This window comes from Otolemur garnettii, unplaced genomic scaffold, assembly GCF_000181295.1.
Source record: "Otolemur garnettii isolate 467f Iridium unplaced genomic scaffold, OtoGar3 scaffold00073, whole genome shotgun sequence".
NCBI classification, from domain to species: Eukaryota; Metazoa; Chordata; class Mammalia; order Primates; family Galagidae; genus Otolemur; species Otolemur garnettii.
The window spans coordinates 276,565-299,871 of record NW_003852468.1 but is presented as its reverse complement, the minus strand read 5'-3'; the positions used below and the strand labels follow the sequence as shown (position 1 = coordinate 299,871).

Genomic DNA, 23,307 nt, shown 5'->3' with positions numbered 1-23,307 from the left:
GGGAGGCAGAGGCAAGGAGACTTGCTTGAGCCCAGGAGTTGGAGGTTGCTGTGAGCTGTGATGCCACAGCACTCTACCCAGGGGAATAGCTTGAAGCTTTGTCTCAAAAAAAATCTCTATTCTCAGAAATATGAAAATCTGAAGGAACTGGACCAATACCTGGAAGCACACCACCTTCCTGGACTCAACCAGACATAATTAGAAATCTTGAATAGACCTCTATCAACCCCTGAAATAACATTAACAATACAAAATCTCCCTAAAAAGAAAAGTCCATGACCAGATGGCTTCACATCCAAATTCTATTAAACCTTTCAAGAGGAAATAGTACCTATATTATACAATATTTTCAAAAGCATAGAAAAAGAAGGAATACTTCCCAACATATTCTATGAAGCAAATATCACCCTGATCCCCTAACCAGGAAAGGATCCAACAAAGAAAGAAAATTATAGACCAGTATCATTAATGAATATCAATGCAAAAATATTCAAAAAGATCTTAGCAAACAGAATTCAACAACACATCAAAAAAATTATACACCATGATCAAGTTGGTTTTATTCCAGGGTTACCGGGTTGCTTCAACATACGCAAATCTATAAATATAATACATCACATCAATAAAATAAAAAACAAAGACCATATGATTCTCTCAATTGATGCAGAAAAAGCCTTTGATAATATCCAGCATCCTTTCATGATCAGAATTCTTAAGAAAATAGGCATAGAAGAGACATTTCTTAAACCAATAGAGGCCATCTACAGCAAACCCACAGCCAATATCCTATTGAATGGTTTAATATTGAAAACATTTCCACCCAGATCAGGAATGAGGCAAGGATGCCCACTGTTTCCACTGCTATTCCACATAGTAATGGAAGTCTTAGCCATGGCAATCAGGCAAGAGAAGGCGATCAAGGGTATCCAAATAGGGTCAGAGGAGATCAAACTCTTACTATTTGCTGATGATATGACCTATACCTTGAATCCCAGGGACTCAACTTCAAACCTCTTAGAAGTGATCAAGGAATACAGCAGTGTCTCAGGATACAAAATCAATACTTACAAGTCAGGAGCTTTTATATACGCCAACAATCGTCAAGCTGAAAAAACAATCAAACACTCTATTCCTTTTACAATAGTGCCAAAGAAGATAAAATACCTGGGAATTTGCCTAACAAAGGATGTGAAACATCTCTATAAAGAGAACTATGAAGTTCTGAGAAAAGAAATAGCTGAAGATGTTAACAAATGGAAAAACATACCATGCTCATGGCTGGGAAGAATCAACATTGTTAAAATGTCCATACTACCCAAAGCAATCTACAGATTTAATGCAATCCCTAGTAAAGTACCACTGTCATACTTTAAAGAACTTGAAGAAATAGTATTGCATTTTATATGGAATCAGAAAAAAACCTCAAATAGCAAATACATTACTCAGAAATAAGAACAAATCAGGAGGTATCACATTACCAGATTTCAGCTATCCTATAAATCTATAGTGATCAAAACAGCACGGTACTGGCACAAAAACAAGTGATAGATTTATAGAACACAACAGAGAACCAAGAGATGAACCCAGCTACTTATCGTCATTTGGTCTTCAACAAGCCTATCAAAAATATTCAGTGGGGGAAAGACTCCCTATTTAACAAATGGTGCTGGGTGAACTGGCTGGTGACCTGTAGAGGACTGAAACTGGACCCCCACCTTTCACCATTGACAAAAGTTGATTCTCACTGGACAAAAGATTTAAACTTAAGACATGAAACTATAATAATCCTAGAAAAGAGTGCAGGGAAAACACTTGAAGAAATTGGCCTGGGAGAATATTTTATGAGGACCCCCCTGGCAATTGAGGCAACACCAAAAATACATTACTGGAATCTGGTCAAGCTAAAAAGCTTTTGCACAGCCAAGAGCACAGTAAGTAAAGCAAACAGACAACCTTCAGAATGGGAGATTTTTGCAGGTTATGCTTCCGACAAAGGTCTGATAAGTAGAATCTACAGAGAACTCAAACTAATCAATAAGAAAAGAATAAATAACCCTATTTCTATGTAGGCAAGAGATTTGAATAGAAACTTCTCTGAAGACAGGCCCTGGCCTACAAACACATTAAAAAATGCTCATCACCCTTAATCATCAGAGAAATGCAAATCAAAACTACTTTGAGGTATCATCTAACTCTAGTAAGATTAGCCCATATCACAAAATCCCAAAACTATAGATGTTGGGGTGGATGTGGAGAGAAGGGAACACTTCTACACTGCTGGTGGGAATGCAAGCTAATTTGACCTTTTTGGAAAGAAGTTTGGAGAACCCGCAAGGAACTAAAAGTAGACCTACCATTCAATCTTGCAATTCCTCTATTAGGTATATACCCAGATGATCAAAAATTATTTTACAACAAAGACATCTGCACCAGAATGTTGACTGTAGCTCAATTCATAACAGCCAAGACATGGAAACAGCCCAAGTGTCCACTGACCTATGAATGGATTAACAAATTGTGGTATATGTACACCATGGAATACTATGCAGCCATAAAAAAGATGGAGGCTTCACATCTTTTATGTTTACCTGGATGGAGCTGGAATATATTCTTCTTAGTAAAGTATCTCAAGAATGGGGAAAAAACCCCAGAAGTGCATTAATGTACATAGTTACCATTCAATTAAAAAAAAAAAAGAATGGGGAAAAAAAGTATCCAATGTACTCAATACTACTATAAAATCAATATATAACCACCTGCATACTCATACAAATGGCAAAACATAACTATAGTCCAGAAAGTGGAAGGGAATCAGAGAGAGAGGAGAGGGGAGGGGGTATATGGTATGATGGAGAGTACTTGGGGGGACCTCACCTAATGTGCATGATGCAATTGTACATTTCAAAACTATTAAGAAATGAGTATAATTGTGATGGATGTGTTACTTAGTTCAAAGTAAGCATTTCACATTGTATATCGAAGCAGTACCCGGAACCCCATAAATGCATCAGTGTACAAAGTTATGATTTAATGAAAAGTAATTTTAAAAAAATTGCCAGGCATTGTGGCGGGTACCTGTAATCCTAGCTACTTGGGAGGCTGAGGCAAGAGAATCACTTGAGCCCAAGAGTTTGAGGTTGCTCTCAGCTGTGACACCACAGCACTCTACCAAGGGTGACACGGTAAGACTCTGTCTCAAAAAAAACACCTCAAAACTATATTTGCCTTCAGTAAGTGAAAAAGTAGGAACAGACTCTTTCATGCTCTCAATCATCTAAGTACTATATAAAGTTCTATAACATCTGCTCACAGAAAACAACTCTTCAGGTAACAATTATTTATATTATAATGTAAAAATTAAATATTTTAAAATTTGGACTAGAAGAAAAATCAAACACCAAGCTCATATCAATTATTTGTTTTGATAATTACATACTTTAGATGACTATAAATTGTTATTTATATACTTTTTAACATATAAGAACTCTAAAGGCCAACCTCAAAAGTAGCTTTACCATCAGGATGAGGCATTTTGCTATTTGTATGGGAGGTGAAAATTAGTGCAAACTAATAGTAACCATCAATGCATTTGTGGCCTATTTTAATCTCCTGAAAATAGTGTACTCTATCCATAGAACACAGGAAAAAAAGAGCACACCTCACAAATTTATACTAAAGCACCACTAAGGATAAGAATAGCTTCAGGTCATTTGTCTCTGAATAGACTTAGATAAGCACAGAGAAAAAAAAAATAGCTCATACATCAAAAACTGGGTATTTGGGACATAGCTTACATAAGTAAAAACTAACACAGAACATTATGATAAATTTTGGTGAAACATCCAAAAGAATCACAGAGGCAGTTTATTTGATAAATCTTGTCTTCAAAAACTGAAAAAGCTACTCCGAATAGAAGTAAAAAGACAACACTTCTGCTAATATTTGGGCTAACCTATTTACATATTTCAATATAAAAATAGAATGGACAATACTTTCTATTTAGCAGAATTTGCTCTGTGCTAACCGTAATCACATGAGTATCTATTCAATATTATGATCTATTTCTCCAAAGTTTAAAACAGTTACCATATGACCCAGTGGTTCCACTCTTGGTTATATAACCAAGAAAACTGAAAACATATGATCACACAAAAACTTAACAGCAACAGCCAAAAAGTAAACAACTCAAATGTTCAAATGATAAATGGATACACAAAATGTGGTATATCCTTATGATAGATACCCATATTATGCAGCATAAAAGGGAATGAAGTACTGATATATGTTACAACAGGTATAAACCTTGAAAACAATATGCTAAGTGGAAAAGAATGTCAGTCACCAAAGATCACACATTGCATAATTCCATTCATGTCAAATATCCTATACAGGCAAATTCATAGGTATAGAAAATAGATTGCTAGTTATCTTAGTCAGAGGAATTGTGGAGAAATAAGTAGTTCAGGGCTTCTTTTGAAGATATGAAAAAGTTCTAGAATCAATAGTAATGGTTGAGTCTGAATACACTAAAACTACTGAATTATACACTCTAAAAGGGTAAATTACAAGATATATGAATTATACTAAAAAAAATTATGGTCTATAAATATGAGTCAACTGAGGGTAAATAATTATAAAATTACTAACCTTAGAAACACAATTTTAGACTGGGGCGTGGGGGTGGCTCACACCTATAATCCTAGCATTCTGGGGGGACCAAGATGGGTAGACTGCCTCAGCTCAGAACTTTGAGACCAGCCTGAGCAAGAGGAAAACCCTGAGGCCAGGGACGGTGGCTCACACCTGTAAGCCTAGCACTCTGGGAGGGCAAAGCATGTAGACTGCTTCAGCTCAAGAGTTTCAGACAAGCCTGAGCAAGAGTGAGACCCCCATCTCTAGGCGTTGTGGTAGGTGCCTATAGTCCCAACTACTCAAGAAGCTGAGGCAGGAGAATCACTTGAGCCCAAGCGTGGCACTCTACCAAGGGAGACAAAGTAAAATTCTGTTCAAAAAGAAAAAAAAAGATGAGACCGTGTCTCTACTAAAAATAGAAAAACTAGCCGAACACGGTGGTACATGCCTATAATCCCAGCTATTTGGGAGGGTGAGGCAAGAGGATCTCTTGAGCCCTAAGAGTTTAAGGTTGCTGTGAGCTAGGATGCAACATCACTCTATCCAGGGCAACAGAGTACAGCTTTGTCTCAAAAAAAAAAAAAAAATGCAATTTCAAAAAGTTCACAGGCAATTTTATAAAAACCTTAAGTCAAAACAAGGAACATACTTATCAAACCCAAATGTTTCCTAGTGCCTCTGTGTAACTCTTCCCTCCTATCTCTCCCTAACCCCAAGTAACCATTAATCTCTCCAGGGTCTGTAGTTTCTAGAATTTTTTATTTTCTAGAATTTCATGTGACAAGAATCTTATTATTATATGTATTATTTGTCCAGCTCCTTTTACTCAGCTTAATTATATTGAGAGTCATCCCTATTTCTGCATGGATCAATGATCTATGCCCTTTTATTACTGAACGGTGTTCCACAATATGCATAACACCACAATTTCTTTATCCGTGGTAGACTCTTGGACTGTTTCTAGTTTCTGACCACTACAAATAAAGTTACTACAGCATGAACATTTGTGTATATATGAACACATATGGATATATTCCTTATTTTCTCATGGGAGTGAAGTGGCTGGATCATATAGATGTAATTTTATCTTATTAAAAAACAATTAACCTGGAAGAGCAGAGAGAGGGAGGGAGGGAGGCAGGTGGGGGTCTCATTGTGTGACACACCTTTTGGAAGCAAGACACGATTGGCTCGGCGCCTGTGGCTCAAGCGGCTAAGGCGCCAGTCACATACACCTAAGGTGGCGGGTTCGAATCCCCAGCCCAGGCCCGCCAAACAACAATGATGGCTGCAACCAAAAAATGGCCAGGCGTTGTGGCGGGCACCTGTGGTCCCAGCTACTTGGGAGGCAGAGGCAGGAGACTCGCTTGAGCCCAGGAGTTGGAGGTTGCTCTGAGCTGTAAAGCCATGGCATTCTACCCAGGGGGATAGCTTGAGGCTCCGTCTCAAAAAAAAAAAAAAGACACGATTGTAACAGGGACTTCACCAAACAAATGCAATCAGTATAACCTAGTTTCTTGTACCCTCAATGAATCCCCAACAATAAAAAAATATATATATTAACCTGTTTTTCATAGTGGTTATACCATTTTTAAATTCCAGATTTAGTTACTCCACAGCCTCACCAACATTTAGTGTGGTTAGTCTTAAATTTTAACCACTCCAAAAGATACACAATGATTTTTTATTATGGTTTTAATTTGCATTTCCCAAATGACTAATGATGCTGAGCACCTGTTTGCATACTTATTTGCCATCTGTACATCTCATCTTCCTTGGTGAAGTAGATTGTCCAAATCTTTTGCCATTTTTTAGAATTAGGCAATTTTCTTATTATTCTATTCTAAGAGCTATTTATAGGACCTAAATACAAGTCCTTTATCAGATAATTGGCATTCTCCTAGTCTGTGACTCATCTTGTTCACTGTCATGAAGTACAGCATAAGTTTTTAATTTTGATGAAGTCCAATTTATTAATTTTTTATGGTTCCTGCCTTTGCAGTCATATTACTCCCAGATGTCTGCTAATCATAAGCAATTTTTAAATCTAAAGGTTAAGAGGAAAGAATCAGATTTCTCATTTCCATTTCTGACCTCTTCATTCATTCCTCATTATTCTTCCCTGATAGAGCAATGACCCATCTGATTAGTGAGAGACAAGAGCCTAATCTCTACCAATAAATATATCTCTGATCAATGCAGTTCATGTATTAGGAAGCTGCACAAATGCAAAAGAAGTGGTTCTGAAAATTTAATATATTCTAGACTTAGAGATGGAGGGAAGAAGTATGGTCAATGATCAACCATCACATATAATTAGACATGTCTAACACAGGACAGTTGTTTAACAAATATAATATAAACATGAAAGAATATGAAGCTATAAAATATAGAGTTATATAACTCTTATACCTATGGAGAGATAAGAAAAAGTATATGACACAAAACTAAGCAAATTTATAAAAGCAGAAATTTAATATGGCATACTCTGATTATAACTAGGAACAGTAATTAGGCATATATATTACAAGCGGGAAGTATTATGCCAAGAAAATAAATAAATAAAGCTATAATGAAGTAATGCAAATATGGGAGATTTTCTTTTTTTGGCATCTTACTTTTTGGTTTATATTCTTTTTTCCTCTTTTTTAATTTTTTAAATTTTTTGTTGTTGTTGTTTTCTTGGGGTTTTGTTTAACTTTATTTTTTAAATCTTAACAATCACTAACCAATGATGGGGTCAGGGGCTGAATCCACCTCCAGTTTATTTTTGCATGTTCTCTTGTCTTACTTAGAAAACCTCCCGGGGTCAGTCCCTGACCACCTCCCCAACTGGTTAGCAACTGTTTTAAGATTATTACTAAGTATCTTTCAGTATCTTAGGATCTTTCAGTATCCTCAGGAAAAAATCTGAAAGGAAATGCATGAAGAAAGGATGCTCTTACAATAGCGAAACTTAAGATTTATTTTTTAAACTTTTTTTATTGCCATTGCAATGCTGCTTATGTAACAAAAACAAAGTTCATTTAAATAAATATAAATCTGACTCCTTAGAGCACCCTGCCTTTTTGTGCATACCTGGGAGCCTTTTCCAGGAAGCTATCTATTTTATTTTCTGCAAATCCAAGGCAGCAGCCACAACCACTCTGAAATAATGCATTAGGGGTAAGCTGAGACTCTTAAGATCAGATGTCTCAATGGTACCAGGTCATGGTCAGAAGCTTTCAAGTAACCAATGAAACCTTCTGGTAGCTTTGAGCTCACTTCCCCAGGTTATCATCAGGAACTTGAGTAAAGCGACATATTCTCTCTAAAAGTGCTATAGCAACATTTGTAGATTCACTTCTCTACTGACCTTCACACATTACTCAAACATTGCTCCCATTTAACTGGCAACCCACCCCCACCCCCAACCCTAACCACTCTGTTTCCCCATCCTAGCCCCACTTTAAATAAATAAATAAACAAATGCTGGCTTTATCAGAAATTTTCTTGGAGTAAGCCTCTTCTAATATGTCCGGTATTTTAAGAATTCAGTAAGTATTAGTAAATTTACTTATAAGTAAATTGCAGAAAACTCCTCCTTGCACAAGCAGCTCTGGTTGAAGAAAAAGAGCAAAACTGAACATGAGCCTTTTCTAAAATTACCAACTAAAATAGGGAAAAGAAAAATAACTCTAATTTCTATATATGATTTTATGTCTAAGTTTTTACTTCAGGGACATGGGCATAAAACCTTACAGATTAATAATACTGTTTTGAGATAACTTTTTTCATGTCTTTGCTTATCTAAATCCCACCTGCTCTTCAAGGTTCCATTGCAAGTTTTACCTTCCACCTATCCAAGTACTAACTAAGCCCAACCCTATTTAGCTTCATCATATGAGTCAGGCACATAAAGGATGGTATGGCTGGAGACAAGTTTTACCTTCTCGATGAAATCTTAACAATGGCTAACATTAAGCATTCACTATGTGGTAGGCATATTAGGTCTACACACTTACCATGTATTTTTTTTTTGGTGAGACACAATCTCATTTTGTTGCCCTTGGCAGAGTGCCATGGCGTCACAGCTCACAACAACCTCAAAGTCTTGGGCTCAAGCAATTCTCTTGCCTCAGCCTCCCAAGTAGCTGGGACTACAGGTGCCTGGAACAATGCCCAGCTTTTTCTTTTTTTCTTTAGAGATGAGGGCTTACTCTGGCTCAGGCTGGTCTCAAACTCCTGAGTTCAGGCAATCCACAGGCCTCAGCCTCCCAGAGTGCTAGGATTACAGGTGTGAGCCACCTGGCCATACACCTACCATGTATTAACTTATTTAATTCTCACAATATTCCTATGAAGTATATATTATTATGTTCCTCAATTTATGGCAGGGAAATAGCCACTGAGAGATTCTAAGTAATTTTGCCCAGGTTATACCACCAGTAAGTGCAGACCCAGGATTTGAGCTCAGGCAATCTGGTTCTAGAGGCTGTGCTCTTCATCACTATGTTATATGATCTCTTTTCTTCTATTTTTTTGACCCTGGGTAGAGTGCTGTGGCATCACAGCTCACAACAACCTCAAACTCTTGGGCTTAAGTGATTCTCTTGCCTCAGCCTCCTAAGTAGCTGGGACCACAGGCGCCCATCATAACGCCTGGCTACTTTTTGGTTATAGTTGTCACTGTTGTTTGGCAGGCCCAGGCTGGATTCAAACCCACCAGCTCTGTTGTATGTGGCTGGCGCCCTAGCCGCTGAGCTACAGGTGCCAAGCCATGATGTCTTTTCCTAATGACTACTTGTTACATACATCACACAATAACCTTATTATACTTTCTGTGCATTCTTCCTTGTTATTTGTTTCATGTGTTTGTACTTGCTCCTTAACTAAATTTTAAGTTCCTTACAGGCAATGAAACACTCAGTATACACTTCTTAGCTAATTTTTTTCAATCCCTGGCAACTTCTATACCTTTATAAAGACAGATTTTTTTCCAATTTTAAAATGCAAAACATCACTTAAAAAAAGAAAAAAATTAAATATTGTGGCATGATGATAAGGGAATTCTACAGAGATTAAAAAAAGGCATAATCATGTTCTAGCTACAAACCCTGTTGCTACTAACGAACACCAAGTCACATGCTATGGACAAGGCCTAATGTAAGACCCACCCAAATAGAACTGACCTCCCCCCAAAAAAGAACCATCCTACCCAGGAAGAAATCAGTGCATGAATGTCCCACCGAGGAAAGAGTGAATGTGCTACCCCTCCAACCCTTTAAATTCCCATCTACCTTAACCCATGTGCTGACTCCTTTCTGTGACTCAGCTCACTCACACCCAGATGGAAATAAAGGCTATGTTGCACACACAGAACTTGGACTCTGATTTCCTTTCGTTCACATTTTGGAATAATTTTATTTTCGGTCGTTGACCTCTCATTGTGGTGCCAAGAACGCATGTTGGGGAGAAGCCCCCTTGGGGGGCCAAGTTGCACCCTGTCACGCCCAACTATACAGACTCTTGTTCCAAAGAGACACAGGGAAACAAGGGACTCCTCCAAACTCTGCCCAAAATTTATCCATTTAATGGCGAGGTGAACATTTGTCCAGAACCCCTTTCTGAGCTTTTTTTTTTAACGTCTTTTCCCTTTCCCCACTCTGGGCAGAAAAATTCCAGTGGTCCATGCCTCTTAAATCCAGTACCAGTCACACACTAACCCTGGCAAATGCCTCATGTATGGGGACACCCTCCCATGGGACTCAGCCACTCTTCTCCAGATGGTCAAAGGTCACAGGTGGAGGCCTGGTAACCTTCCTGACCCCAGTCTCAGTCACCTCCTTCCTCCTCCTCTTCACAAGTTCTCTTTACATCCTTGCTTTAACCTTTTTTTTTTAACCTCTAGTTTCCTATATGGGAACTGCTCAGTCATGGATTTCCTCTTCTTCACCTTTAAGCTGCCTTTAGCTCACCTCAAGTCTCTATGGCTCTATCCTGACCTTAAACCTAAACATCCCATCTTTTTCTATAATACTGCTTGGCCTATGTACAAACTAGACAATGGCCTGAAAATGCATCTTTGACCTTTCAATCCTCATCTATCTCAAAAATCACTGTCAGAGATTAGGTAAATGGTCAGTGATTCCTACATCTAGGCCTTCCTCCTCCTCTGAAATACTCCTTCTTTGTGTTCGTCTTGTGAACACTCTCAAATTTTCCTTACACAGGCCAAACCAGCCCTCCCGACCCATCTGAATCTCCATCATCTTCTTTTGGCTCAGCAGACACCCCCTTCTGTCCCTCCACTCCCCACCCACCTTCTGCTACATGTGGACAAAAAAAAGATGGCATGGGGGGGTGCGGGAAAGAAAAGATGTCGCCTCTGGGTGGCAGAGAAGGAAACATGGCGTGCCAGGGCAGGGAGGGAACTTGGCGAACCCAATTTCCCCACCTCATACCTAGATCTGGCCTCACCTTTGGACCTTCCACTTCAGGACCACCACAACCTCTATACCCCCTCCAAGAGATTGAAGTAACAGAAGGTATGGTCAGGGTTCATGTTCCCTTTTCTCTCTCAGACATGTCCCACATAAGTCAGAAACTAGGTTCATTCTCCACAGATCCCACAAAATACTCCCAAAAATTTAGATATCTTAGCTTGGCACCCATAGTACAGTGGTTATGCCACTGGCCACATATACCGAGGCTGGCGGGTTCGAATCCAGCCCAGGCCAGCTAAAACAACAATGACAAATGCAACATGTAGCCAGGCATTGTGGCGGGCACCCGTAGTCCCAGCTACCTGGGAGGCTGAGGCAAGAGAACTGCTTGAGGCCAAGAGTTTGAGGTTGTTGTGAGCTATGACACCACAGCACCCTACCGAGTAACATAGTAAAACTCTGTCTAAAAAAAAAAAAAGAATTTAGATATCTCACCCAGGCGTATGATGATCTGACCGCAGGATTTGTATGTTATCCTCACTTCCACCTTATGAACGTGCATTTTATCTCTCACTATGCCCTGATATTCAGAAAAAAAATCTCCAAAAATCACCCCAGGGCCCTCAGACCCCTCACCTCCCAGAAAGATTTCACTGGCCTGGCCTTTAAGGTCTTTAATAACCAAGAAGAGGCCTGTAAATAGCAGCACCTCTCAGAGCTCCAGTTATTGGCTTCCACCATTAGACAAAACCTGGCTACTTCTCAAACCTCCTCTAGGAAGTCCAAAAAAGGAAAATCTCCTCTGGGACCATGTAGGGTTGCTACACCGGGAAAAGCAGTGCCCCAATCCAAATCTTCCCCCAGAAGCCACACCTAGCCTGCACAAGTCCTCACTGGAAGTCTGACTGCTCAGGTCCTTCTGAGGATCTACTGTGCAGCCACTCCCAGGACCTGACTAAATTGGGCCTAGCTGCTGAAGAGTGACGATTCCCTGGATGATCACAAGAATTCAGTATTTCTTCTAGTGGAAGGTAAGCCAATCTCTTTAAAAATAAACATGAGAGCAACTTTTTCTACACTGCCATCTTTTAAAGGTCCTCTAAAACAGAGATCTCAGTGGTGAGAACTGATAGTAACTTACTGAGGGCTCATGCTACTCCACCCTTGTGGTGCTCCATTCCTGGCCTCCTTGGTTATTTTCTGCCAGTTTCAGACCAGTAATCCTCTGCCTCATCTCCTGATTTATGGACCTGGCAGTCTCCTGAAAAACCAGCTCTACATGGATATCAACCAGTTTAGACTGAAGACCTAAGAGTGTTCTGTAAATACCACTCCCTTCCCCCTCCCATTTTCCTTACAGGTAGCCCATGCTGCCCTTCAAACCCAGTAAGCACTCAAAGAGACACTACGCCCATCACCCTGCCTCCTTATAATAGACTAAAAAGATGGGTATGAAAGGGCCCAAGGGTACGAAAGGGCCCAATGTAGAACCTGCCCAAATAGAACCATCCCACCCAGGAAGAAATCAGTGCATGAACGTCTCACCTAGGAAAAGAGTGAATGTGCTAATCCCTACCCCTCAGACCCTTTAAATTCCCATCTACTTTAACCCACGAGCTGAATCCCTTCTCAGACTCAGCTGGCTCACACTCAGGTGGAAATAAAGGCCACACTGTCCACACAGAACCTGGACTCTGATTTCCTTTCGTTTACGTTTCGGAATAATCTTTTATTTTCAGTCTTTGACCTCTCAGCTATGACTCAGTAAAATTACTTTAACACCTGAAGGCCAGCTCATGCCATCAGTGTCAGATTTAGCATTACTAAAATTAGGAAAATGACTACATATATTTATTTTTCTTCTTCAAAGTATGTCTTCCTGGTGAGTCATACCTGTGAAACTGACGGACCAATCTATTTCCATTACCTAAAAAAGAAAACTTAAGGAAAACCAAATGAAGTTTCTTCTGCATATGCATATTCGGTAAGAGACAATCTGTATTATCAGGAATAGCACTTATAAGAGGAAAATATACCAAAATCATAAAAGCTTCCAGGGCTTGCAGGCAGAATAAATTTTGAATAGTGTTTTCAATCCATCAAAATAAGAAAATAAAAGTGGGAGTTCAAAGACATGATCTGTCTGAAATCACACTCTAATCAACTCATCTACCAAGGCAGTTCAGAGTAAATCAAAAAACTTAATAATGGATATTAGGAAGTACCACAGATCATAATCAAAAGAAAATACCCTTTATAAAACAGAACTATTACCCAAACATTTATCAAGTTTCTTGAACACAAATTTAACAACATGAAAATTTGGAGGGCCACAGGTCTTGTGATGATTCTCAGAGAATAAAGGAGACAAACTTAGGTTTTATGGGCTTCTTATTAAATATCACTTTTCAAATATACTGCTAATACAGTTTCAATTTACACACAAAATAAACAAAAAAAAAATATTTTGCTATCCTCCTCTGTACCTCAACTATCTCTGGAAAAGGCTAAATCACAAAGAAATTCTAATCATGAGATTTAACTTTTTTCTTCTAGCATACATCAGCTTTCTAGAGCCAAGTGAGTTGTATGGCGATAGGGCATACTGATAGAGAAGAAAAAGCAAAAAAAATTAGTGTTTTTTTGTAGGCTAAGCTGGTTTGTACCCTCTAGGCTCTAGTCTCTAAAATGATTAAAAACAAACAGGGCTAATGCCAAAGAATTGCATACTTAAAAATAGTTAATTTTTTTAAAAGACAATTAAAGAGAAAAGCTTAGGTCAATAAATGAAGGGAAAAGAGAAAATTACTCTGAATTTAATATAAAATGATATTCAAGGTTGAAGATTAAATGCCCTATTTTCAAACCATCATTAAGATTTTTGCTTTTCCCAAAAAATGTGGATGCCACATCATACAAAGAAGTAGAAATTAATTACAGGTCCTATCTTGGGTTCTGAAAAGTAAGTAAATATCTTATCCTTAATCTATACCAAACTACTATGTTGACTAGTGGTAAACTCTAAAAACTGGACTTCCATGCAATGTTGAAGATTACACTTCATTGTGACCTCAGTAACAAGTCCTCGTGGATGCTCTTTACCTGGTTGCCATGCCACTAAAGCAGTGTCTGTAACGCTATTATTCCAAAAAGAGCACAGGCTTTTTATTCTCACACCACATACACAGTAACAAAACAGAAAACAGAATTAAAAACACCACCAGGTTTAAAAGAGTACTGCTTGAGGCTATTACTTTCTCCTGATCAAGGATTTATGAACAGTAACATGTCCAAGCTCCAACTACTAAAAACACAAATCTTTTCCAATGGCTACTCTAGCCCACGTTTTTCTTATACAATTCAGATAAACTCCAATGTTTTGCTGCAGTGGGATGTGAATACCCATATATGTCATAATTTTAACACCCACCCACTACCTAAAGAATCTCTACAGGAAAACTTACCTCTGCAAAATGTGTTGATGTGCTATTGTCTATCCGGCTGCTGCCACTACCACCTAAAAAACTAAAAAGAAAAAGGAATGAGTGGTGATTCTATTCCTAGGAACAGCTTCCTTCCCAGAAGCTAAATATAGAATAGCATCATGAGAACAAAGCCCAATAAGGAAAAATAACTCATCCCAACAGAACACTGATAAAGGAAATTATAAAAAACTGATGTGTGGATTAATCTACAAAAAATAACAGAAAGCACAAAAATCAAGTAATTTCCAAGTGAATCAAGGCTGACTCAAGTGCAAAACTGGGGAGAAGGGCTGCCATAGAAAACAAAGAAGGACCCACACCAGCAGTGCAATTCAAATTTGACCTAGCAAAAGAAGAAAATAAACATTTATCCTCAAAGAGGCTAAAAAGACAATGTCCCACTAAGAAACCATTCAGCTACCAGATGAACACAATACTTGAGGCTACAAATAATTAATACTTCTTGAGAATATTAAATGAAGTATGTAAGGGGCCTAGTACTGTATCTAGCACATTATAAAAGCATTCAGTAAATATTTCTTCTTCTAATAGTTTATCCTATTCTTTGATTACCCTACCCATTCTTCAGAATGCATCTCAAATGCTGTCCTTCATTAAATCTTTTAACTTACCAACCAAATGAGACTCCTCCACACTCTCCTGCATTCTGATTTTTATTCTAAATTCTACCTTATATTATAAATATCTAGGATTTTGTCTCACCCATTTCAACCCTGTCCCCTCATTTTATAAATATAAATTCAAAGGGCAAAGTCTGCATATTATCAATGTTTCCAATACATGCAGAGTGTTTATTATGTGTCAGACATTATACAGCCCACTTACCCCTTAAAAAACCCTGCAACGGGCTCGGCGCCTATAGCTCAACCGGCTAAGGCGCCAGCCACGTACACCTAAGGTGGCGGGTTCGAATCCCCAGCCCGGACCCGCCAAACAACAATGATGGCTGCAACCAAAAAAAATAGCCGGGCGTTGTGGCGGGCGCCTGTGGTCCCAGCTACTTGGGAGGCGGAGGCAGGAGACTCGCTTGAGCCCAGGAGTTGGAGGTTGCTGTGAGCTGTAATGCCACGGCACTCTACCCAGGGGGACAGCTTGAGGCTCTGTCTCAAAAAAAAAAAAAAAAAAAACCCTGCAACGACACAATCTATGTTGATAACACAAAAATAAAAGTTGCTGAATTATTATCACACATATAAATGATAAAATAACTACCTATTCCCAAACCCTAAAGAGTGGGGAGAAATATTAAATCTCACTGTTCCCATGGAATTTATAAAGAGAAGAAGTGGGCTTACGCTTTGGGGACAAGGGGATGGGAAGGATCATAAGAACTGCTGGATAGTTTTACTTCATAAGATACACATAAGCACACAAACATACATATACACACTCACCCCAATGATATGAAGTCCACAGACTACCACAAATAGTTTTCATTTTCAGAATTATAATACCAACAACGGCATGGTGTTAAGCTCATTGAAAAAAAACGAACACACCCTGGTTAGTCTGAAACCAAAAGTAAAAAAGCAAAGCTAATGCCATTCTTTGTGCAATCACTCTCAGGCATTATTCTCTGATTAAAAACCACTTAATACCCATTTTGTTTCAGAGTTGAAAATACATTAGTAAAACTCACTTCCCATGTGTAGCAGGCCCTAATGTACCTGAACATCTATCCTAAATAAGTAGCAAATTAACCAGGTGCACACCTGTCATCCCAGCAGCAGGAAGATCACTTGAAGCCAGGAGTTTGAGACCAGTCTGGGCAACATAGCAAGATTCCATCTCTAAAAAAAAAATTAAATAGCCAGGTGTGGTGGAACATGTCTGTATTCCCAGCTACTAGAGAGGCTGAGGCAGGAGGAAAGCTTGAGACTAGAAGTTTAAGACCACAGTAAACTATGATCGTGCCACTGCACTCTGGCCTGGGCAACAGAGCAAGATCCTGTCTCATGCATGCATGCGTTCATAAATAAATAAACAAAGTACCATACACGATAAAAAACAAAGTTGGGTGGCTGTGAGTTCATTTTATTGCTCAAACCTAGACAGGCTTCCAGGGATCGTCTTTCCTGACTTTACTACAATTTCAGGGATTAAAATATCCTTGATTATGCCCACCAATTCATGAGTGGATTAAGAAAATGTTGTATATACATATATATACCATGGAGTAATAGTCATCAATTAAAAGGAATGAAATAATGACTTCTGTAGCAACCTGGATGAAACTGGAGACAATTATCCTAGTGAACTATCTCAAGAATGGAAAAACAGGCTCGGCGCCTATAGCTCACCCGCCTAAGGCGCCAGCCACGTACACCTAAGGTGGCGGGTTCGAATCCCCAGCCCGGACCCGCCAAACAACAATGACGGCTGCAACCAAAAAATAGCCAGGCGTTGTGGTGGGCGCCTGTGGTCCCAGCTACTTGGGAGGTGGAGGCAGGAGACTCGCTTGAGCCCAGGAGTTGGAGGTTGCTGTGAGCTGTAATGCCACGGCACTCTACCCAGGGGGACAGCTTGAGGCTCTGTCTCAAAAAAAAAAAAAGAATGGAAAAACAGCACCCATGTACTCTCTAATAACTGGTAGCTAATCGATGCGCCTGTATGGGCACAAAGAGATGTAAAGGTCACAGGAAATCAAGAAAGGGAGAGGAAGGGGAGTGGGGAGGAGTACCTATCCTATCAGGTACCATGAACACTATTGCACTATTGAGGGGATGGGCACACTAAAAGCCATATAAACATCTGTACTCCCTTAATATTTTGGAATTTTCAAAAGGAACATAAGAAAATATATAAATAAATAATAAAATATCCTTTCAAAATAATAATAATAAAATATCCTTGGTTACTGAAATTAATTCTAGTTGGGGGGTTCCACTCTCCCTGAAACTCTCTCAGCATTCCCTTTCTTCAAAATTTCCTCTGTATTTTATGGTAACAGAGCTTAAAAAAAAAAATTAAAAATTAATGACCAGTGGTGGGCGGCACCTGTAGCTTAGTGGGTAGGGTGCTGGCCCCATATACTGAGGGTGGTGAGTTTGAACCCAGCCTGGCCAAACTACAACAAAAAATAGACAGGAGTCGTGGAGGGCTCCTGTAGTCCCAGCTACTTGGGAGGCTGAGGCAAGAGAATCGCCTAAGCCCAGGAGTTGGAGGTTGCTGTGAGCTGTGATGTCACAGCACTCTACCGAGGGTGACAAAATGAGACTCTGTCTCTACAAAACAAAACAAAAAAAATTAAATTTAAAAAATTAAAACTTTTGAGCACAGTGGCTCACACCTATAATCCCAGCACTCTGGGAGGCCATGGTGGGAGGCACTGCTTGAGCTCAGGAGTTCAAGACCAGCCTGAGCAAGAGTGAGATCCTGTCTCTACCAAAAATAGAAAAATTAGCTGGGCAATGTAGTGGCTGCCTGTAGCTCTATCTACTCAGAAAGCTGAGGCAGGAGCATCACTTGACCCCGGAGTCTGAGGTTACTGTGAGCTGGGCTAAAGCCAGGGCACTCTACTGAGGGTAACAAAGTGAGACTCTGTCTCAAAAAAATAAATAAAATTAGGGCAGCACCTGTAGCTCAAAGGAGTAGGATGCCAGAGGTGGCGGGTTCAAGACCAGCCCTGGCCCAAAACTGCAAAAATAAAAATAAATTAATTAATTAATTTAATTAAAGTAAATTAAAAAATAATTTAAACTTAGAAAAAATAAGCCCAGTAATTGCTCCCCCACAACGAATATATCCTTTATTTAGCACATGCAGAGCATAACTCCCTGAACAAGTATTTGATGGAATTACAATAGGCACAAACAAAAAGCTGTCCCCAGTTAACATGCTATCCACACAAAACTGATATTTGCTGTCATGCTAATCTTACAGATTTAGTGCTAGTATTGTATCATTTAAAACCAAGACCACTGACATTTAAGTAAGTGTTTGCACCAAACTAGATCCCATGCCACATACTGCTCCAAAAGCTCCAGTTCATTTACACGTACAAGTATAATCATCAATCATTAGTAAAGTAAAGATAATAGTACATACTGTAAAATGTGTAGGTTTTCCTGGTTGTGGAAAAGACCTTCGACTTTAGATTCTGCCAACAGCAACAGTAAAGGAATTATCTACTGCCATTAAAATCCCCAAAGTCACTCCAAGATTATAGATTCTTTTTAACCAGATGGTACTTCTTCAACTATCCAAATATAGTTTAACCAGATAATTGTGATAAGGAATAATTGTGCCATTGTGTTTAGCCAAAAAAGGCCCTCCTATCAACCCGATTTAATAATTAAGATTTTATAGTTTTATTCATATTAACCAGAAAGAACATATAAATATTGTCACTTTCTGAAATACTTCCCCCTTTTATCAGCTTTATGCCTTTACTAAGATGTATAAAAACAAATTTCAAGTGTTACAAACCCAAATATTAATATTATAATGGCAAGATGGTATAAGTTTGACAGCAACAATCTTAATAAGAACAAAGGACCAGACAGGCACAGAGGCTCACACCTATAATCCTAACATTCTGGAAGGCCAAGGCAGGACTGCTTGAGCTCAGGAGTTCAAGACCAGGCTAAGCAAGAGTGACACCCTGTCTCTATAAGAAAAAGAAAGAAAAGAAAGGAAAGAAAGGGAAGAGAAGGTAGGGTTGGGTAGGGTAGGGAGAAAAAGAGAGAGACTTAAGTCTTCCTCAAAGCAGAGTAACAACTCAGTTTCCCTGACCAGAGCAGTCTGTTTACCTTAACTAGATATCTCTGCCAGAAGTCACTCCCTATCCCCCAAAGAGGTAAAATAGCATTTTAAACTTCAGACAACAGAGTGGTCACTACAAACCAACTAATTAACCTAAGAAAACCCTCAGAATATAAATGAAAACTTACCAAATTTACTCTGAGATGAGCACAGAGGTATGGTACAGAGGCTACACTCAATCAGAAGCAGCGGATCTCATCACACCCACTATCTTATCACTTTCCAAATTTTCCCTTCTCTTTCCTATCTCTCTTCCATTCTTTTGTCGTCTTTTGTGCATGTGCTCAGGCTTCTCCACCCTCCTCTCTCTACCACTTCTCCTTCCCTTCTCTTTACTTCTTCCTCCTCTCCTTTCTCCCTCCCTTCCCTTCTCTCTCTTTCTCTCTCTGTCTCTTGACAGACAGTATGTTATAAAACAAATTCTTTTCAATTCCCTTAGTCAATCCGGAAAGAAAAGTTTTGATAACACAATGCCTGATTTATTCATGAGCTTGTACAATACCTGGAATCATCTGTCACTTCTTCAATAAAGCCTGATTCACATCTGGGACAAATATATTCCTATAAGACAAAGAAAATAAATAAAAGTTTTCATTAGAAAGCCAAGTGCCATACACAGTTTCAGAATAACACTTTACACAGCTGATGTTCTGAGATGTCGTATGTACTTGGCTCACTCCCAGAATGGTTTTCCTATATACTATGCTCTGGCAAATACAGACTTCCACAAGACATTTGCAGTATGGCTTCATAGCCACATAAGTAGTCTCCATTAAAGCTGAAAGGAAGAGTGTAAAAGTTTTATTTTTCTTTCTTTTTAAAATTTAAGTTGATTTACTTTTTAGCTGGAACAAATTCATTATCTAATTTTGTCTTCAAATCTAATGAAAAGGCTCCACTATTATATATCAAAGCAGTCAAATATTATAATACTTATGGCATAGAACTGCTATTTTTTTACTATGTATATACAAGAGATATAAACTGAGTAACAACATAAATCAATCAAACTGATTTAGAATAGAGGAATGCCTGAGTCCTCTCTTCATAATCCCAGGCATGGTTCCCACAACCCTTTCACAGAGACAGGGTGCTTTCAACAGCACACTTACAGTTCTACCAAACTGTAGAAGTGCTCAATGGCAAACCTTTCTAAATAATTTTATTTTGATGACAGGGAAAAGCAGCCAAAATTCTTTCCAAACACCCTGTTAATTATTCTTGGTAAAAGTAGCTAACTATAAAGCAAACTTCATACCCATGGACTCTCTCTCCTCCAATCAATATTACAGGAAACACAAAACCATTTTAGAATTCAGAAGCTCTTCCTTTTCTGATTATCAAAGTAAACAATGCACACGTATCTCTTGCATACTTTAGTAGTCTGATTTAAAATCTATTAATCTCGCTCTTGCTTACGCTAGTCTCAAACTCCTGGCCTTAAGCAATCCTCCCACCCTCAGCCTTACCACATCCAACCCATCTTAACCTTTTTAAAGTGTATAGTACAGCCAGGCATGGTGGCTCACACTTGTAATCCTGGTACTCTGGGAGGCCGGGGCAGGTGGATTGCCTGAGCTCACAGGTTCAAGACCAGTCTGAACTAGAGCAAGACACCATTAATAAAATTAGCTGGACATTGTGGTGAGCACCTATCGTCCCAGCTACTCAGGAAGCTAAGGCAAGAAAATCACTTGAGCCCAAGAGTTTGAGGTTGCTGTGAGCTATGATGCCAGAGTACTCTACCAAGAGCAACAAAGTGAGACTTTGTCTCAAAAATAAATAAATAAATAAAGCAACTTGTCTTTCCTTGGTCATAATCACAATTTAGTCATGCTACACAGTGAGATTACAATCATACTGGATTTTAAGTGCTTACTATTTTCCTGAATTTTTTTCAAATATAATCTTCAATTTAGGAGAATCTTAGGGGAATTTTCCATATATTAAGGAAACTTTGTAAAAGTCAAAACAGGAACCAAACACAGTCCTTCTCTACTTCCAAGTTTCTCCCTAATACCCAGACCATAGTAACATTCTAACATATCCAGATACAGAACTCTAAATTTTGTTTTTTGAGACAACATCTCATTCTGTTGCCCCAGGCTAGAGTGCCCTGGCTTCAGTCTAACTCACAGTGACCTCAAACTCCTGGGCTCAACTGATCCTCTTGCCTCAGCCTCCAGAGTAGCTGGGACTACAGGCACCTGCCATCACACCCAGCTAATTTTTCTATTTTTATTATTTTATTTTATTCTATTTATTTTTTGTTGTTGTTGTTGAGACAGAGTCTCACTAAGCTGCCCTTGGTAGAATGCCGTGGCGTCACAGCTCACAGCAACCTCAAACTCTTGGGCTTAAGCTATTCTCTTGCCTCAGTCTCCCAAATGGCTAGGACTACAGGCACCCGCCACAACGCCTGGCTATTTTTTATTGCAGTTGTCATTGTTGTTTAGCTATCCTGGTCTGGGTTTAAAACCTCCACCCTTGGTGTATGTGGCTTGTGCCACAACCACTGTGCTACAGGCACCAAGCCTATTTATTTATTTTTTTAGACAAGAGTCTCACTCTGTTGCTCTAAGCTAGAGTGCCCTGGTGTCATAACTCACAGCAACTTCAAACTCCTGGGCTCAAACAATCCTCTTGCCTCAGTCACCCAAGTAGCTGGGACTACAGGTACCCACCACCATGCCTGGCTAAAAATTTCCTAGTTTTAAGAGATATGGGGTCCCACTTTGCTCAGGCTGGTCTCGAACTCTTGAGCTTATATGATTCACCCACTTCAGCCTCCCAGAGCCCTTGGATTATAGGCATAAGCCACTGCACCCCACCAGAGTTCAAATTTTAAGCATAACAGGTATGTTAGGAAGTGGGGAGCAGTAGGCAACCATAATAACAGATTAAGTGCCCACTATAGGTCCAGTACTAAAGAATCTTTCCTTTGCTAACATTAATATACATCAAGTCTTTACACCCAACCTCTCTCCAAAATGTTTCCAATGTGTATAGTTTGCATGGTCACAAAGTTTTATCCCTCAAAATTCAGTAAGTCATTCATTATTATTATCCCAACTGTAAAAGAAGAGCATAACAGAAAATCTAAGTTACTTACCCAGCATCACTGGAAATAGAAACCCAGTTGTTTCCACCCAATTAAACTGCTTTCCCCCAGGATCTAAAAGTTCATTGTATACTTTTCCAGTGAAGATACTCAGTAGCAATTATATTTGAATGAACTGTTTCAGAAGTTCCACTGCCTGTTCCATCTAAAAATACCCACAAGTAGAAATATTCTTTAACATTAACAGTATCAGCTTCAGGAAAAACTCTCTAAGCCTACCTTAGCCTTGATACTTACTCACCAAGTTAAAAAGAACACCACAAGAAGATAAAAAGCACTAGAAATACAGAAAGAAAAGGGAAAATATGGTTTCAATGCATTATTTTTTCTTATATATTTCAAAGAATCATTTATCACAATGTGATATCTTGACAGGACAGTGATCTATAGGCTAGCACCTACTTATATCAAATCCCACAATGTGAAACTTACATACGCTTGAATCCTATACAAATTTGTATCCAGTATTTATTTAGTATACCATGCAACAGAAAGACTTACTATTTATTAACTAATTCCACAAGCTTTGATTTTCTAAATCTTCATTATCAACTTTGTTTATATTTTATCTAAAACAGAAGAGGCTTATTTCCTACCTAGTCTGATAGTTGAAATTAAAGATCACAGTATTAAATTAGTCATATATCACAAGGCAAAATAGTTCGGAAACTCCCAATTAAGATTGGAAACATAAAATGTTTCAAATACATCACAGCTCACAGGCCATTACCCACTACACTCTTTTAATTTCAAGCTAAATCACAACTCTAGGTCAAAGACCCTGATTTTTTTCTAGAGACTGGTTCCCTTTTTAAACTAGGTTATATTCTTCCTCCCTTTTCTTTTTTTTTTTTTTTTT

At 38.8% G+C, this 23,307-nt stretch overlaps 1 protein-coding gene across 1 annotated transcript in view; it reads right to left on the bottom strand.

Annotated features, from left to right (window-relative positions):
- RNF115 (ring finger protein 115) overlaps positions 1-23,307 on the bottom strand; it is a 73,756-nt gene that overhangs the window by 33,256 nt on the left and 17,193 nt on the right. Inside the window, exons 2-3 of the mRNA XM_012807652.2 lie at positions 19,830-19,888; positions 14,522-14,582 (exon numbers count right to left, since the gene is read on the bottom strand). Of these exons, the coding sequence (XP_012663106.1) occupies positions 14,522-14,582; positions 19,830-19,888 (120 nt within the window). The remainder of the gene's footprint in view (positions 1-14,521; positions 14,583-19,829; positions 19,889-23,307) is intronic.